This window comes from Thamnophis sirtalis, unplaced genomic scaffold (genome assembly GCF_051295495.1).
Source record: "Thamnophis sirtalis isolate CommonGarterSnake01/CBP01778 unplaced genomic scaffold, rThaSir2_p1.2 scaffold_2, whole genome shotgun sequence".
NCBI lineage: Eukaryota > Metazoa > Chordata > Lepidosauria > Squamata > Natricidae > Thamnophis > Thamnophis sirtalis.
In genome coordinates, this window is record NW_028261382.1 from 60,587,415 (window position 1) to 60,605,489 (window position 18,075).

An 18,075-nucleotide genomic window follows, 5' to 3' on the forward strand; every position below is an offset into this window, starting at 1 on the left:
TGACTGAACGCCGAAGGTGCACAGAACGCTGTTCCCTTCCCACCAAAGGTGGTCCCTATTTTTCTACTTGCATTTTTATGTGCTTTTGAACTGCTACGTTGACAGAAGCTGGGACAAGTAACAGGAGCTCACTCCATTACGTGGCGCTAGGGATTTGAACCACCGAACTGCTGACCTTTCTGAATTACAAGCTTACCGTCTTAGCCACTGAGCCACCCTTGCAACGCTTATAGATAGCACCAATTTGGAGAGCTTGATGTGGGTGCCTTCTCTTTCACATTTCCTCTCCTTACCATAACAGCCACACAACCTTGTTGAATTTGGCCAGAAAATCATCTATGCCTCCTGCTTCCTTTCCTCCCTCTTTCATCCTTGGGCCCCGTTTGCCCTTTTTCCTCTCTTTTCGTGGGTGTTGAAAAGAAACAGATCCTACTGTCCCAAAGATATCCGGCCTTAACCCACTTGCTTCTTTTCCAAATATTCTCTCCTGGGGGATTATATACGCCAAATGAATTTTGAAGGTTATTCTGAGCTGTAAATTTGTTCAACTGGGACTTGAGATATGAATCGTAACTTCTCGAGGTGCCAAAACACATTCAATCTTAATCCACCAAGATCATAATATAAAGCAGGGGTGTCAAACTCAAGGCCCGGGGGGGCGGGTGGATTCAACCCCTGGGATACTTAGATCTGACCCCTGGGGCTGTCCTGGAAACAGCAAAGGACTGGCCCGCAGTGGGGAAATCAATGGGGAAGCCAGATCCCCTTAACAACCGGGTAACTAACTAATCAATGGCAATGATTCCCTTAACCTCTGAAGCCAGGAAGGTCGTAAAATGGGACAAAACTCACTTCACAAATGTCTCGCTTAACAACAGAAATGTTGGCCTCCCTTGTGATTGTAAGTTGAGGACTACCTGTAATCTTTAAGGTGCTCGGATGCGTTAATATTTTCCTATCATAGGCCATCTAATTAAAAGAAGAGAGCTGCAGGACCAGAGAGAAATAAAGAGCAGAAATGCCCAAGAATGATTCTTTTTGGATAGAAAGAAGTGCTAATATGTTTCTCAATAAAGTCCTTAGTTATTCAAAGCTAAATGTTTGATGCTTTTTCTCGCTGAGTTGAGCTTATCACATCATGCAACCATCCAAACCTGAAAACCAAACCAATACTTTTAAGTCCAGGCTGGAAACATCTGGAAAATGACAGTGGGCTAAGAAAATATCTCCCACCCACCCCAAATACCTGGCTATTCACAGCTGTGCCTCTTGCCAATATTTTCTTCCCCAGTTAATCATACTAAGAGCCTTAGTCTTTACAGTGATGGAAGTATTTTTTAAAAATAAATCAGTCATTTAAACAAAAGGTTCAGCAAATAACATTGAAAATACATAACTTCAAAAGCAGGAAGAGAGTTGAGAAAAAAATATTGTTCGGTTTTTGTTTTTGCTTTCTGAACAAGTCATGTTCTTTATGGATAACCACACTGAACACATGATAATGAGACATATTATCATTTCATGTGTGTGTGTATGGTTTTTTTTTATTTGTGCTGATAAATAAATAAAGGGAGACTAGTATAGATCTATTTCAAGCTATTTAGCTCTCAACAGCTAGCCATACCCTTACTGGGATTTGAACCGGGGTATATTGCATACTAAGCAGAGATCTTAGCCATTAGGCCACAGGCTCTTATCTGTTATCAGCGAAGCCAGGGTGAAAGGTATTTATTAGATTTTTACAACCCCTGGTAACCCCTGATAGATATATATATATATATATATATATAGATATATAGATATATAGATATATATATATATATAGATATATAGATATATATATATATATATATATATATATATATATATATATATATATATATATATATATATATATATATATCACATAAATAAGCAGCTATATAGAATATATACCACAATCTTTGATTTGAGAACCCTATTGATGAAGACTTCAGTTTTCTTAAGTTACAGTGTGAAATCATAATAATAAAAAATACAGTACCAGAATTATCCCTGCTCCAAATCCACTGAAGGGAACTAAAAATTGATGGTTACCAACGGAAAGAGAACCAGGACAAACGCTGAATTGGAAACAGACAAACACAACGTTCTCGACTGGATTTTAAAACCTCGAGGTGGATTTTTATTTGGCACACAAAAATAAAAAGTCAATATTGAAACAGGTATTTGGAAACAAAACATCCAGTCCAAATTTCATCGAGTTATCCCATAACTTAAAAGTGAGAGTTACATCATTTAAAAACAAAGCAACACAATGGAGCACAGACAAATGGCAAAACGCTCTAACTTTGAAGTTTGGCCTGCTGAAGACCAACAAGAAGGCAGAAAAGTTTCTTGGAATAAAAAACTGTTTTAGAGAAGAAACCGTAAAAGAAACAGCTATCTAACGATGGCCATAAAGTAAGACATGGCTATTTAAAATAGGCAGCTCTGAATGCCGAGTCATTTCTAATTTTGTTCAACGGATGTTTCACCCGATATTAAAAGAGAGAAGGAAGGGGAAAAACAAAAACAAAAGTAGTGATAGGAAAAAAAGGAAAGTTTAGAAATGGAAGATTATATTCCCACCCCAATTCCATAAAAACTGGTGTAGGCTCACAAACTTCCTGAAGAAGTACCCACCTCTCACACCTTCACATTATTCATGGAACACAACTCTCTCTGATCGTCTCTGCAGAATACACCGCAAAGTCAGAAGACACCCACACCCACTTATATTTACAAGATTAGCCATCCCTCCCTCATCTCAGACAAGCATCAACCTCTGATTTTTGGATTCCTCTGTGAAAAACATTTAAAGGTAAAGGTTCCCCTCACACATGTGTGCTAGTTGTTCCCGACTCTAGGGGGTGGTGCTCATCTCCGTTTCAGAGGATTGTCCGAAGACATCTCCAAAGGTGGTCCCTGTTTTTCTACTTGCATTTTTTATGTGCTTTCGAACTGCTAGGTTGGCAGAAGCTGGGACAAGTAACGGGAGTTCACTCCATTACGCATACAGCTTGGGATTCAAACTGTCACCCTTTCTGATCCACAAGCTCACCGTCTCAGCCCCTGAACCACCACACCCCTTACTAAGAAAAATATTTAGCAATAAATCTAAGAACTAACTTTTACAAAGCTGGAATAATAGCCCATGCGCTTCCGCTGAAGAAAGAAAGAAAGCCAAGCAGGCAGGCACTCAATGAAGGCTAGTACAATTGGAAGTCCATACAAGAGAAGGATTCTCAAAGCAAAAGGAAGAGTCTCGGGTGTGAATTTTCCATTTTTTTTGTTCTTGCTGTTTTGTTTCCCCAAATAGTCCCTCCCCTCCCTAAAGTCACAAAAGCAGGAGGAAAGTCTTAATCCGAGGACCAGCCATCCCCTCGCTTCTTCCCCCTCCGCCAACTCTTCCCTCGGCCCCGCGACGGGCGGATGGCGCTCTTACAACAACCAAAATCCCTTAAGGCGGACGGAGTAGTTCTCAGACGTAGTTCTTCTTGTCGTACTCTCCTCCTGCCCCGTTGGAGACCGGGGCGGCGGAGCGCCGGGGAGCCGAATACTTGGCGGGGAAGGTGCCGCTGTCGTCCTTCCAAGCCGAGGCTCCGCAGATGAGCGAGCCGCCCAGCAGGAGCAGCGTGGCGGCCGCCCAGCCCAGGTACAGCGCGGCGCCCATCTCCCGTTTCCTGGAGGGCTCCACGTTGGGGTCGTAGAAGTTGCTGATGATGGTGTTGGCGAACCAGGAGGGGGGCACCAGCACTAGCAAACCGCAGATGAGGAAGAGGGCGCCTCCGATGCCCGCGATCCAGTCCTTGATCTTGGCCCCGCGCAGGCAGGTGGTGCACTGGGCTCCCGTGACCGTCACCAGCAAGGCCACCAGCCCCAGCACCGCCCCGATGACCATCAGAGTCCGGCCGGCTTGGATCTGCGGGCTGAGCGCCAGGATGGAGTCGAAGACTTTGCACTGCATCTGTCCGGTGCTCTGCACCACGCAGGCCATCCAGAGGCCTTCCCAGGTGGTCTGCGACACCACCAGGTGACCCTCGATGAAAGCCGAGACTTGCCACATGGGCAGGGCGGCCACTAGGATGGACCCCGCCCAGCCCAGGATGGACAGGGTCAAGCCCAGCAGTTGGACCCCGGTAGACGCCATCCAGGTCCAAGAAACGCCTTTAGCTGCTTGCGTGCGTCTGTGTCCGTGTGTGCCTTGCTCTCTCGGCTGGCTTTCTCGCAGTCGATCTCCCCTTTAAAGCAGCGTCCTGTGCGATCTTCCCTTTCTCCTGCTACCAGTCGGGGAAATCTCCGCTTGTCCGCTTCAAACTTTCTTGGCTGATGCGCAAAGGATGCCCGTCTCGACTTTATATAGGCGCGATGCGCTGCCCGGCTGGGCGAGCTCTTGCCCTCCCCGTCGAAGGGAAGGCGCGAGAGAGACGCCCCCTCCCCTTTCTCTCTCTTCACTAGCCAATAGAAAAAAGGAATGGCTTTCCCGCAGCCAATCGGGAAGCTCGGAGGCAGAAAAAAAGTAGAATTACAGTCTCCAAAAAAAAGTGGGGGGGGTATCAAAGGATAAGGCGGGTGAGTCAGGATGAGGGCGCTGGCGGGGTGGTGAGGGGCAGGAGAAAGTGTCTTTGGGACGGGGGGTGGAGACCCGCGCGGGTCTGACACACCACTGGCCCTTCTTCCCCTTTGTAAGGCCGGAAGGCGATGGAGAGGGGAGCGCGGGTACTTCCCAGGTTTGCACCAAGCACCGTACTGGAACACAACAACTTCGTGCGCGACGTGGGTCAGGCAGGGCAATCGGGAGAGGGGACAGGATCCGCGTCTTGCAAAATACCGTCTGTTTCTGCCCCTGATGCCCCTTGTGAGAGAGAGACAGACTGGGGGAACGACGACAGAGGGACGGACAGAGGGAGATGGAGAAAGAGAGAGATTGAGAAAGAGAGAGAAAGGATACACACAGAGAAAGGGGGGGGAGAGAAAGAGAGACGGGGGGGGGAGAAAGAGAGGGGAAGAAAGAAAGAGAGGGGGGAGAAAGAGAGAGATGGAGAAAGAGAGAGACGAGAAAGAAAGAGAGGGAGGGATACACGCAGAGAGAGGGAGAAAGGGAGGGAGAAGACACAGAGAGAAGGGGAAGAAAGTCAGAGAGAAAGAGAGAGAGATGGAGTAAGAGATAGAGCAAAGGAGAAAGAAAGAGAGCGAGACAGAGAGAGAGGGAGGGAGGGAGAAAGAGAGAGACAGAGGGACACAGAGAGGGAGAGAGAGAAGGAGAAAGAGAGGGAGAGATAGAGAAAGAGAGAGGCAGAAAGAGAGAATGTGTCAAAATCAGTTGATTTTATTTTTATTTTTGCAATATTATTTTCCGGCGGTGGATTTTTAAGCGGGATTTTTTGCTACCAAAAGAAAAAAATCTGTAGCCAACCAGTTGGTTGCCATGTTTTATTTAAATTTCTGGGGCACTGATAGCTTTGCTTTGCGCTACCTGTGTACCCAATAATCAAGATACATTTATTTCTCTAAGGTTGCTTCCGTATGCCTAAGCATCCCCCTCAAAGGGATGCTAATATTTCTCGGTCATGACCCACAGTTTGGGGTGGTTTGTTTTATGCTCGAAAAAAAGTGACATGACCCTTTTTCACACTCAACAACCCTTGCATCATCCCCGTGGTCACGTGATCAAAATTCAGACTCTGGCCAACTGACTCATATTTATGACGGTTGCCATGGTGTCTTGGGGGTGTCATATGATCCCCTTTAACGACCTTCTGACAAGCAAAGTCAATGGAGAAGCCAGATTTGTTTAATAATCATGTTACTAACATAACAATTGCAGTGATTCTCTCCACTTCAGCTGTGGCAAGGAAGGTTTTAAAAGAAGGCAATATTCACTTAACTGTCTCTCTGAGCAACAGGAATTCAGGGCTCAATTGTAGTTGTAATTCGAGGACTGCTTGTATTTCGAATGATTTGTTTTGTGTGTGGGGGGGGGGGTTAGAAAGCACCCACGGTCAAAGATGTTCCTTTCTATTCTCTTTTTTTCCAAGTAGGCTTTTGAGGAACGCTTGGTCATCAATCTCCTTTGTGGGAATTATTATTATTGTTGTTGTTGTTAATAATAATAATTATTATTATTAATAATAATAATAATAATAATAAAGTATAGTATAATAATAAAGATAAAAAATAATAGTAAAGAACAAAAATCTACTGAAGGCCCAACAGACAAAACAAGAATACAGAAAAGATGTGATAAAATCAAGAATGGAAAGTTGGCAGAACAAAGCACTGCATGGTCAATTTCTGGAAAAAATAAAAGATAAAGTGGACAGTGAACAAACTTGGTTATGGTTAAAAACAGGTACATTAAAGAAAGAAACAGAGTCACTAATCCTGGCTGCGCAAGAACAAGCTATCCGCACAAATGCCATTAAGGCCAAAATCGAAAAATCCTCTGATGATGCCAAATGCAGACTTTGCAAAGAAGCTGATGAAACTGTTGATCACATACTCAGCTGCTGTAAAAAAATTGCGCAGACTGATTATAAATTGCGGCACAATTCAGTAGCACAAATGATCCATTGGAATTTGTGCAAAAATTATAATATTAAAACAGCAACAAACTGGTGGGAACATCAGCCTGAAAAAGTCACCGAAAATCAGATGGTCAAGATCTTGTGGGATTTCCGTATACAAACCGACAAAATACTGGCGCATAATACACCAGACATCACACTGGTTGAGAAAAATAAGGTCACAATCATAGACATTGCAATACCAGGTGATAGCAGGGTCGCCGAGAAGGAACATGAAAAAATCGCAAGATACCAGGACTTAAAAATTGAAATTCAACGACTATGGCACAAACCAGCAGTGGTAATTCCAGTGGTAATTGGCACACTGGGTGCTATTCCAAAAGCACTGGAATTACATTTAAAAGAGTTAAAAATTGACAAAATCACCATCAGTCAAATGCAAAAAGCCGCACTGCTTGGATCTGCACGCATATTACGAAAATACGTTACGACGTCCTAGGCCCCTGGGTGGGGCCCGACTAGTAACCAATGCCAAATCCGGCGAAACAACTGGCCGCTGTGATACAATTGTACAATAATAATAATAATAATAATATGTGGTTAATCTTTGGTGAGATTCGCAGCCTTTGGGGCTGGTTGGTAGCTCAACAGCTCGAGTCCTAACCAAGGAACTGTTAAGGTAACATCGGAGGATATAAGCTGTTCCAAGTAGGGGTTGTTTTTTTTTTTTTTTTTTTTTGTAGAATCAGAATGTTCAAGTCTGATAAATTTAAATTTTTCTAATAGCGAGGTAGCCCTTTGGGTATTGCTCCAAGGGCTCGAATTACAATCCGGACAACACACGATTTCTTTTTCCACAGTCGCTCAACTTCAATTTGCAAGTCCCGGTATTTTGTGATTTTTTTTTCTTGCTGTTTATCTTCAATTCGTGCATCTCCAGGTATTGCAATGTCAATGAACCATACTTTTTTCTTTTTAACTATTGTTATGTCAGGTGTGTTGTTGTTGTTGCTGTTGTTGTTGCTGCTGCTGTTGTTGTTGTTGTTGTTATTATTATTATTATTATTATTATTATTATTATTATTATTATTATTATTATTATTAAAAATGATTTATGAGGTTTACAAATCAGCCGGCTCCAAGATTCTAGAAGTTTTGGATTCATCTGATTTCAACCTTCCCAGAGTGCAAACTTGTGGAATTAAAATACAAAAAGTCAGATTTCAGATTAATCCAATTAATGTTAGGGAAAAACTGCTTAACGTTGAAAGAAGCTGGACAGTGGAAAGGGGGAGGTGGGTTTCTTAGCTGGAGGTTTTTAAGATAAGTGTTCTTTGGGGTTTTTGGGGGAGTAGCAGGAAAGATCTGACAGCTTCAGTGAAAGTTTTGACTCTTCCAACTTTATGATTTAAGAATTCTGGGCCGTTATTTATTGAATCATTTGGTGTTTACATCTTCTGCCATGCCTCTTTAGAGTTCAGCCCAGTTTTGAAATATCTAGTGTTTATCTGTTGATTCCCCCTCTAAATTGCCTGCTATCCTAGTCTTTCAGCTGTTTATAATAAAACACACACACACACGCACGCAGCCAAAACCAGAAGTACAAGACACAACAATCAAACAGCAGAGAATATTTGTAGCTGCGGCTTGAATTGTAGAGTCCTTGATAACTGGTTTTCTTGTAATGAAATGTCTGCCAGAAAACAACCAAGCTCAGAGAGCACCAAGGACTCAAACACAACAATGCAAAACAATTAAAATCAACAATTAAACACTTCTTTTCAAGAGTTGTGCTTTGCAAGTTGCCCCAAAACATTAGAATTGAGATGGGTAAAACTGAAATGAAAAAAAAAAGAAAGAAAAAACCCATAGACCTTCAAAGTGAGTCAGATTTCTCCATGTTTCAGATATGGTAGAATAAATAAAGACATTTATTACGACGAACTTATTATTATTGTTGTATTTTTGTCCAAAAGACATCAAGTACAATTGTTGATGTACTTTTGCAGCCCTTCCCTTTAAACATATCTCACTTGCCAACTATAGATCTCAACTCAAAATAAAAAGTAAAGGTAAAGGTTCCCCTCGCACATATGTGCTAGTTGTTCCTGACTCTAGGGGGTGGTGCTCATCTCCGTTTCAAAGCCAAAGAGCCAGAGCTGTCCAAAGACATCTCTGTGGTCCATAGTCATGACTAAACGCAAAAGACTCATGGAAACGCTGTTACCTTCCCATCAAAGGTGGTCCCTGTTTTTTCTACTTGAATTTTTCACATGATTTCGAACTGCTCGGTTGGCAGAAGCTGGGACAAGTAACGGGAGCTCACTCCGTTACGCGGCGCTAGGGATTCAAACCGCCGAACTGCCGACCTTTCTGATCGGCAAGCTCAGCGTCTTAGCCACTGAGCCACTGCGTCCCTCTCAACCCAACTCAAAATAGAGATATCAACTCAAAATAGCAAGCTTAAAAGGATTTTTTGGGAGTGTGTGGACTGATTTTTGGGAATATTGGATTCTCTCGGGAATGTTAAAAGATAGTCAAAAAGGGAAAATGTATTGTGGTGATATTTGTCCTTTTTTTTTTTTGGGGGGGGGGGTGGAAGAATTATACTGATGGCAACGCCAAAAGCAACCTCCCCCCCTCCCCGGTTAGCTTGTTCACAAAGGGATGTAGTAAATATTTATGACCAGCAACGGGCTATGTTGTTATCTTGAGTTTGCAAGGGAGCAGCTACCCCACAGACCAGGCAACAACATTGTTTTGAGAACACCTAATTCCTTTTGGCAAGGAAAGATTGGGAAATCAGGGGGAGGCCGATTGTGCATTTGAAAAGTCTTGTTTTTTTCTGTTTGTTAGGATAAAGCATTAGATCTCTCTCTCCCTCTGTCTCCTGAGATATATTGGTTTGTTTCAGGACAGGTCCGCTCTCAATAAAACTAAATTTCGTGCATCTAAGCTGCTTTAAGCCCGCTCGAGGCTCAGGAAAGGGACTTTTGCTTACTAATAATGTGATCGCTGGTACAAATACATTCCAGTGAGTCTGTCGGTTATTGTCCTCAAATAGATTTTTTTTAAAAAAACCAACATCTTTGAATTAAAGAGTGGTCTTAAGTGTCCTTCGTTTCTTGCTCCCAAACGGTTATTTCTACGGTATTTTCATTTCCCATGAGCCTCTGTGGAGATTCTCGGTCATCCAGGTCATAGTTGTCTCAAAGGTGCTTTTTTTAAAAGGCAACTGGACTTTTTTTTCCCCCCTGAGGAAGAAAAAGACGTTTCACTTCTCATCCAAGAAGCTTCATCAGTTCTGGCAGGTTGTGACCTGCCAGCAGAGCTGGCAGCAGATTCGGACAGTGAGGAGGTTGGGGAGGAACATGGGCCAGTCCTGGAATCTGGGGAAGGCTCAGTGTTGGAGGCAGAGAGGGGGCCAGAGACATATGCCAGTTATCAGCTGCCATCAGAGTCAGAGATCAGAGAAGCAGAAGAACAGCTGGAGCCTGTTCCCAGTATGCGCATGCGCAGAGCTGCCAGACGAAGGGAACAGCTAAAGAACAGGGGTCGACTTGGGAGTGAGGCCACAGGTGGACGATGAATGATTCCTCCCAGAGGAAATAAAAGAGGAACAACAGGGGAGTGGAGTTTGCAGGAGACAATTAGTTTGCTTCATTGATTCGTGACTCTCTGAGTCTCCTGGCCAAGTTTTGCAGATATCGGCCTGGCAGCTCTCCAAGCCAGATAAGGTCTGTGACCATAAATCCTCCCTCGAAAGACTTGAGAACTGATGAAGCTTCTTGGATGAGGAGCGAAACGTCTTCCTCAAGGAAAAAAAAATGGTCCAGTTGCCTTTTGAAAAAGCATTTTATGACAGTTGCAAAGGGGTCATGTGATCCCCCTTTTGCGACCTTCTGACGAGCAAAGTCAAGGGGGAAGTCAGATTCACTTAACAACCGTGTCACTAGGTTAACAATGGTAGGGATTCACTTAACAATAGCAGGAAAGTTCGTAAAACGTGGGCAAAACTCACTAAGCAACAGTCTTGCTTAGGAACGGAAATGTTGGGCTCAATTGCGGTCGTAAGTCGAGGACTAAAAAAGGCAGTGGCAAACCACTTCAGTACAATTGCCAAGAAAACTGCATGGATGCACAGGGAGTCCTCGCCTTATGACCGCAATTGAGCCCAACATTCCTGTTGTTTAAGAGAGACATTGGTTAAGTTTAAGTTTAAGTTTGGTTAATGGTCACAAAGTGGGCTGTTGCCTATATGCAAAGAAAGGAATATCTTTTAAATCGGCCCAATTTAATCCTGAATTTTAAAGATAAGCAGATCTACTTTGATGCATTTCATTCATTTTACATCCAATATTTTTTGTTTTGCATCCAATACTTTTGCTTTGCATTGAACAGTTTTGTAGCCAATGTTTTTTGCTTTCTAGTCAATACCCTTTGTATCAAATGCTTCTGTTTGGGAATCAAACACTTTTCTTTTGCAATAAATGCTTTGATTCAAAATCACACAAGCAGTTAAACAGGGCTGGTTCTTCAAGCCCATTCCAGCATCTGAATAGAATAGAATAGAATTACAGAGTTGGAAGGGATCTTGAAGGTCTTCTAGTCCAACCCCCTGCCTAGGCAGGAAACCCTATACCATTTCAGACAAATGGTTATCCATTTGTTCAGACAATGGTTATCCATGGTTGGGGCATTCACAACTTCTGGAGGCAAGCTGTTCCAAAGATTAATTGTTCTCACTGTCAGGAAATTCCTCCTCGGTTCTAAGTTGCTTCTCTCCTTGATTAGTTTCTACCCATTGCTTCTTGTCCTACCCTCAGGTGCTTGAGAGAATAGTTTGACTCCTTCTTCTTTGGGGCAGCCCCTGAGATATTGGAAGACTGCTATCATGTCTCCTCTAGTCCTTCTTTTCATTAAACCAGACATACCCAGTTCCTGCAATTGTTCTTCATATGTTTTAGTCTCCATTCCTCTAATCCTCTTTGTTGCTCTTCTCTGCACTCTTTCTACAGTCTCCGCATCTTTTCTACATTGTGGTGACCAAAACTGGATGCTGTATTCCAAGTGTGGCCTTACCAAGGCCTTATACAGTGATATTAACACTTGATGTGATCTTGATTCTATCCCTCTGTTAATGCAGCCTAGAACTGTGTTGACTTTTTTTGGCAGCTGCTGGTTCTTATTTAAATGGTTGTCCACTAGGACTCCAAAGATCCCTCTCACAGTTACTACTGTTGAGCAAGGTACCACCTATACTGAACCTGTGCATTTTGTTTTTCTTGCCTAAATGTAAACCCTCACTTTTTTCACCATTGAATTTCATTTTGTTAGATAGTGCCCAATGTTCAAGTTTGTCATCTGAGCTTTGATCACACGATCACGGGGATGCTTCAACAGCCGTAAGTGTGGAAAATGGTCCCAAGTTCCTTTTTTCCCAGTGCCGTTGTAACTTTGAAACCATCACTAACAGTTGTAAGCCGAGGACTACCTGTAGTTAGGAACTTAATTTAAAAAAGCACACACACACAACCCAAGAGTTTATGAGTGAACTGGCTAGGATGACAACATGAGAGACTTGTCCCAGAAGGCATGATATAAGGGAGCCAAACCTTCCTTATCATATCCTTCGATGTGCAATTTCAAAGCATGGACCTCCTGATTTCCCCTGCCAGTTCATGTAATGCGCTCAGCTGGTCATGCCTAAAAAGGAAGTGCGCCAGAAGGGTCCCCATTTCAACCACAAATGCTTCATCATTTGTGCAAGAGAGGGAAGTGATGCAGCACACACCCATGGTACATGATCCGAATAACCATAAACAACTGTGTAGAAAGAGGATCATAAGGATGATTTGGTAATCGGAAGTTCCACCTCCAGGTTTTTCCTCGGTTGGAAACATCTGCAAATATGGGCATCTTCTCTTATTATTCCTCCTGTTCTGTATCCCATTGCAGACCACAGCCAGCCCAAATGATTGATAGACGGATCTATTCGGATCAAAAATGCCAGCTGGGTAGGGGAGAAAGAAACCCCTAATGCACAGACATATAATGAGAAGTCGACTGCAAAAATATTGCAAATAAATAATATTGTTTTCAGATGTCCCTATGGCCAGCAGGATTTGAAGCTCCGCTTAAGGAAAATGTTGCATTTATTTCTACTAATTAAAAAAAAAAGTATAAAGTTGTTTTGTAGAAAGATGTCTCAAATAACTCGGCCTCAAATATTAAATGCGAGCAAATGAGAAATTATTTAGTATGGTTATTAAGCAACAGGTCACAAGCAGCATAATATCGAGCATGGACCTTTAGGTCAGAAAGAACGGATGATGTTACACAATATAGGTAGTCCTAGAATAGAGTAGAGTAAAGTAGAGTAGAACAGAACAGAACAGAATAGAAAGGGACCTTGGAGGTCTTCTAGTCCAGCTCAAGCAGGAGACTCCATACCATTTCAGACAAGTGGCCATCCAATCTCTTCTTAAAAACTTCCAGGGATGGAGCACCCACAACTTCTAAAGGCAACCCATTCCATATTCATTATTCTCGCTAGTAGGAAGTTTCTCTTTAATGCCAGGTTGCTTCTCTCCTTGATTAGTTTCCATCCATTGCTTCTTGCCCTGCCTTCAAGAGCTTTGGAGAATTGCTTGACTCCCTCTTCTTTGTGGCAGTCCCTGAGATACTGGAACACTGCTATCGTGTCTCCCCTGAGTCCTTCTTTTCTCTAGATTAGCCCAGCCCAAATGAGCCATGGGGGCGCAGTGGCTAGAGTGTAGTACTGCAGGCCGTTTCTGCTGACTGCCGGCTGCCTGCAATTTGGCAGTTCGATTCTCACCAGACTCAAGGTTCACTGAGCCTTTCATCCTTCCAAGGTCGGTAAAACAAGGACCCAGATTGTTGGGGGCAATAGGCTTTATCTGTAAACCGCTTAGAGAGGGCATCGTAAAGGAAAATGAAGCGGTATATAAGTCTTAAGTGCTATTGCTATTACGATGGAAAAGATTGCAAATGATGGTCACAGGACCTTAGGATGCTACAACCATCTTAAGTACATGCTGATTGCCAAGCACATGAATTTTTATTATGTGACCGTGAGGATGCTAGTGAGATGGTTATAAGTATGAGGACTGGCTATAAGCCACTTTTTTCAGTGCCATTGTAACTTCAAGCAGTGGTTAAATGAATGGTTGTAAGTCAAGGACCATCTCTATATTGTAGCCTTAGTCAAACCAACCCCTCCATCCCTATTAAGCTTTAAAGTAAATATATTTGCTTAATCTGATACAAATAATTGACAAAACTATCAACAATCAGGGACACGGTGGCTAAGACGTTGAGCTGGTCGGTCAGAAAGGCTGGCAGTTCGAATCCCTAGCACCGTGTAACGGAGTGAGCTCCCTTAATGTCCCAGCTTCTGCCAACCTAGAAGTTTGAAAGCACGTAAAAAATGCAAGTAGAAAAATAGGGACCACTTTTGGTGGGAAGGTTACAGTGTTCTGTGCGCCTTCAGCATTGAGTCATGACGGCTACATGGCCACAGAGACGTCTTCGGACAGTGCTGGCTCTTCGGCTTTGAAATGGAGATGAGCACCGCCCCCTAGAGTTGGGAACAGCTAGCACATATGTGCAAGGGGAACCTTTACTTTTACTATAAACAATCAGCAGAATCAGTCAATGCTAGAAGTTACAGATCAAATTAGAATATAATTCTATAGGTAAGAAAACCCACATTTTGGAAAACATTTCTTCTGAGTTATTCTTTTTAAGGCCTCATGTCCCACCCACCTAGATGTGACAAGTGGTTGAGAAAGGAGCATGACCCTGCAATATCCTCAGTTGCTCAATTTGGTTCCTCTAAAAATAGACATCTGGAGATCAAAATAGAGATAAAAAATACTTCCCTTTCCCATCTTGTTTCCTAATTTTGTAATTTGCGAAATATCGGGGCAAAAGGTTCACTTAGAATTCACATAGAATTCAAAGCTGCTGATTCTCTTTCATAATTAATCAGAGCCTTTAAGGGATTCTTCACACGTTCTATTAACCGGGGGGGGGAGGGGGGTTAACTAGTTTATAGTTTATAGTTTTCACTTTATTTGTATGCCGCCCTTTTCCCTGGGGGGACTCAGGGCGGCTCACAGTTCAAAGGGGGGGGGGGGGAAGGACAAACAATTTACAACATAAAGACACAACATCATTTAAGAACTCAACAGTCATACAATTCGAGTAGGGGTTAGAGTCTTTAACCCCAGGCCTGCCGGGATAGCCAGATTTTAAGGGCGGTGCGGAAGGTCTGGAGGGTGGTGAGGGTCCGGAACTCCACAGGGAGTTCGTTCCAGAGGGTCGGAGCAGCCACCGAGAAGGCTCTCCTCCGGGTAGTTGCCAGTCTACACTGGCTGGTTGATGGAATTCGGAGGAGGCCTAATCTATGCGATCTTATCGGTCTAGTGGAGGTAATTGACAGTAGGCGGTCTCTCAAGTAATTCATGTAATAATTTTTTTTCACTTCTGTTATTATGGGGAAAATAGGAAGTGGATGTTGTGTTGTATATGCTTGCCGCCTTGAATTATTTGTAAAAATAATAAAGAAGGGTTATAAATAGAATAGAATAGAGAATGGAATGGAGTAGAATAGAATAGAATAGAATAGAATAGAATAGAATTCATTATTGGTCAAGTGTGATTGGACACACAAGGAATTTGTCTTTGGTGCAGATGCTCTCAGTGTACACAAAAAGACAAGATACATTTGTCAAGAATCATAAGATACAACACTTAATGATAATCATAGGGTACAAATAAGCAATCAGGAAGCAATCAATATCAATATAAATCATAAGGATAGAAGCACAAAAAGTTACAGTCCTGCAGTCATAAGTGGGAGGAGGTGGGTGATAGGAACGATGAGAAGACTAATAGTAACAGTAATGCAGACTTAGTGAATAGTTTGACAGTGGTGAGGGAATTATTTCTTTAGCAGAATGATGGCGTTCGGGGAAAACTGTCCTTGTGTCTAATTGTTCTGGTGTGCAGTGCTCTATAGCGTCGTTTTGAGGGTAGGAGTTGAAACAATTTATGTCCAGGATGCGAGGGGTGTATAGATATTTTCACAGCCCTCTTTTTGACTCGTGCAGTGTGCAGGTCCTCAATGGAAGGCAGGTTGGTAGTAATTATTTTTTTCTGCAGTTCTGATTATCCTCTGTGTCTGTGTCTGTCTTGTTGGGTTGCAGAACCAAACCAGACAGTCAAGTAAATAAGTAAGTAAATACATAAAATAAGGGATGCTAAGATGTAGACTTACTTACTGGCCAATTGCCATCTATCTGGGTGGAGATAGAATTTAACCAAATGGACTTCCCACCGACGAAAATTCAGCTTGTGTTGCCTATTCAGAGAAGCAGTTTAAAAATGTCTATAAGTAGCATATTAATTTTCAGAATACTGTAAACATCCCATGACCTTCAGCACCACTTATCTAAACACTATTGTATTAAGAATCTGGTGACAGAGATCAAAAGACAATAGTCTACGCAGACACTTTTGCAATAATTAGATTAGAACTTATCTGCATGCAGCCATATGGGTCCAGCCTATTTTTCTTTTTCTCCAGTTTGCCTAATTTCCCAAGGGAATAAATGAACTTGAGAAAACCTGAAGGACTGCCATCCTTTGAGAAGCTCTCTTGCTCAGGGTTTAGAATAGGACAGGACAGGATAGGATAGGATAGAATAAGGACAAGAAAAAGGACTGGACTGGACTGGACTAGACTAGACTAGAATTCTTTATTGGCCAATTGTGATTGGACACACAAGCAATTTGTCAACCTCTTGAGGAATGTATCTTTTTTTTTTAATGTACACTGAGAGTATATGTACCAGAGGTAGTATTCAGCAGGTTCTGATCAGTTCTGGAGAACTGGTAGCGGAAATTTTGAGTAATTCGGAGAACCGGTAAATACCACCTCTGACTGGGCCCCGCCCCCATCTATTATCTGCCTCCCAAGTCCCAGCTGATGGGGAGAAAATGGGGATTTTGCACTATCCTTCCCCTGCCACGCCCACCAAGCCATACCACGCCCACCAAGCCACGCCCACAGGTAGTAAAACTTTTGAAAACCACCACTGAATTATGTACCCAAGACAAATTCCTTGTGTGTCCAATCACACTTCGCCAATAAAGAATCCTATTCTATTGCATTGCAAAAATTAAAGAGGAAAATTAAATGCATTGCACTGAAAAGGTAATTAAATCTGGGAGGAGGACACACCCAACGCTTGACTCATCCTTGCGTTTCCATTCCAAAAATGCCACCCTCCTGGGTTTATTTTTTAGCCCCTCCCCTGATTTGCAAAAGCAAGGAAAGGAATCGGCCTCCCAGACTAAAGATGTCCCCGGTAGCTTCGTTAAGGGAAAAAAGGACCACAAGCAAGAACGCCGCTCTAGGCCTCGCTTTCTATGGCCTCCATCTCTTCTCCGAATCGCTCTCATTCATTTCAAAGCCCGATTAGGACCATAGAGAGGAGAACGCTCGAAGGGCCCGCGAGGGATGTGGGATAGAAGCGGACTCGGGAGAGCGAATTCTTCGTCCTCCTTCCGCATTTCTGGGCCCAGCTGCAGACGGAGCGACGGCTCGGGGCCAAGTGCAAGGTAAGGGGATGCTCGCCCCGGCTTGCTCGCCTTTCCCGGGGTGTACAAGCGACGGGTTTGCCGTCAATACACAGGAGCAAGGCTGCCAGGCTGCAAAATCAGTGGGTCTGTTTGATGAATGGGTGTGTACGCGTGTGTGAGTGTCAGAGGCAGATATTAGGGGGTGGGCGTGCAAGAATGCAAAGGGGGAAGATTGCACCAGGTGTCCCCTGTTGCATTGAGCATCCTTGGAGAATACAATCGACTTGCTGTCTTTGCCAAAGAGAGGAACGCTTATTCATTTTATTGATTGATTGGTTGGTTGGTTGGTTTAAAATCAGGGAGACCCCAAAGATCTTTCTTTTTCCCCCCCAGAGGCAACTGGGCTGTCTGGTTTTTTCTTGGAAAGACCTCTTGCGCTTCCCATCCCACAAGCTTCTTCTGGAGCTGGTTAGAATTAATTCGGTGGTTGGATTAGAAAATCTGGTTTGGCAAATTAATCTGATTTTTTTCAGAGGAATCATGGAATCCAGTTATCTACTTATACTCGCTACTACTCTTGTTTAAGAATTGAAGCCTTCATGTGACATCTGCCCATATTGGCTTAGTTTTTAAGCTAGTGGAAGCCAACTCTATGAGGAATCCTGACAGGACAGGACAGGATAGAAATTAGGATAGGATAGAGTAGGAATTAGAATAGAAGTAGAATTAGAATTGAATATAGAATAGAGTGGAATGGAATGGAATATAGAATAGATTAGGAATTAGAATAGAATGGAATATATAGAATAGAATATAGAATAAGGATAGGATAGAGTAGAACAGAATAGAACAGAACAGAATAGAATTCTTTATTGGCCAAGTGTGATTGGGCATACAAGGTGCATTTGCTCTCAGT

At 42.9% G+C, this 18,075-nt stretch overlaps 2 protein-coding genes across 2 annotated transcripts in view; one reads left to right on the forward strand and one right to left on the reverse strand.

The window, feature by feature from the left end:
• Window positions 1-2,137: 2,137 nt before the first annotated feature.
• Window positions 2,138-4,347, reverse strand: CLDN5 (claudin 5). Its single transcript, XM_014075650.2, has one exon. It carries the CDS (start codon window positions 4,169-4,171, stop codon window positions 3,503-3,505), a length of 669 nt encoding a protein of 222 aa, XP_013931125.1. The 5' UTR covers window positions 4,172-4,347; the 3' UTR covers window positions 2,138-3,502.
• Window positions 4,348-17,068: 12,721 nt separating this feature from the next.
• Window positions 17,069-18,075, forward strand: part of LOC106556692 (septin-2) — a 58,926-nt gene continuing 57,919 nt past the window's right edge. The window contains exon 1 of the mRNA XM_087705734.1: window positions 17,069-17,198. The gene's annotated coding sequence lies outside the window, so the exon portion shown is untranslated. The remainder of the gene's footprint in view (window positions 17,199-18,075) is intronic.

Bases quoted from the DNA above. Each gene is read 5' to 3' on its own strand.
- CLDN5 (XM_014075650.2), bottom strand. From the start codon at position 4,171: ATGGCGTCTACCGGGGTCCAACTGCTGGGCTTGACCCTGTCCATCCTG.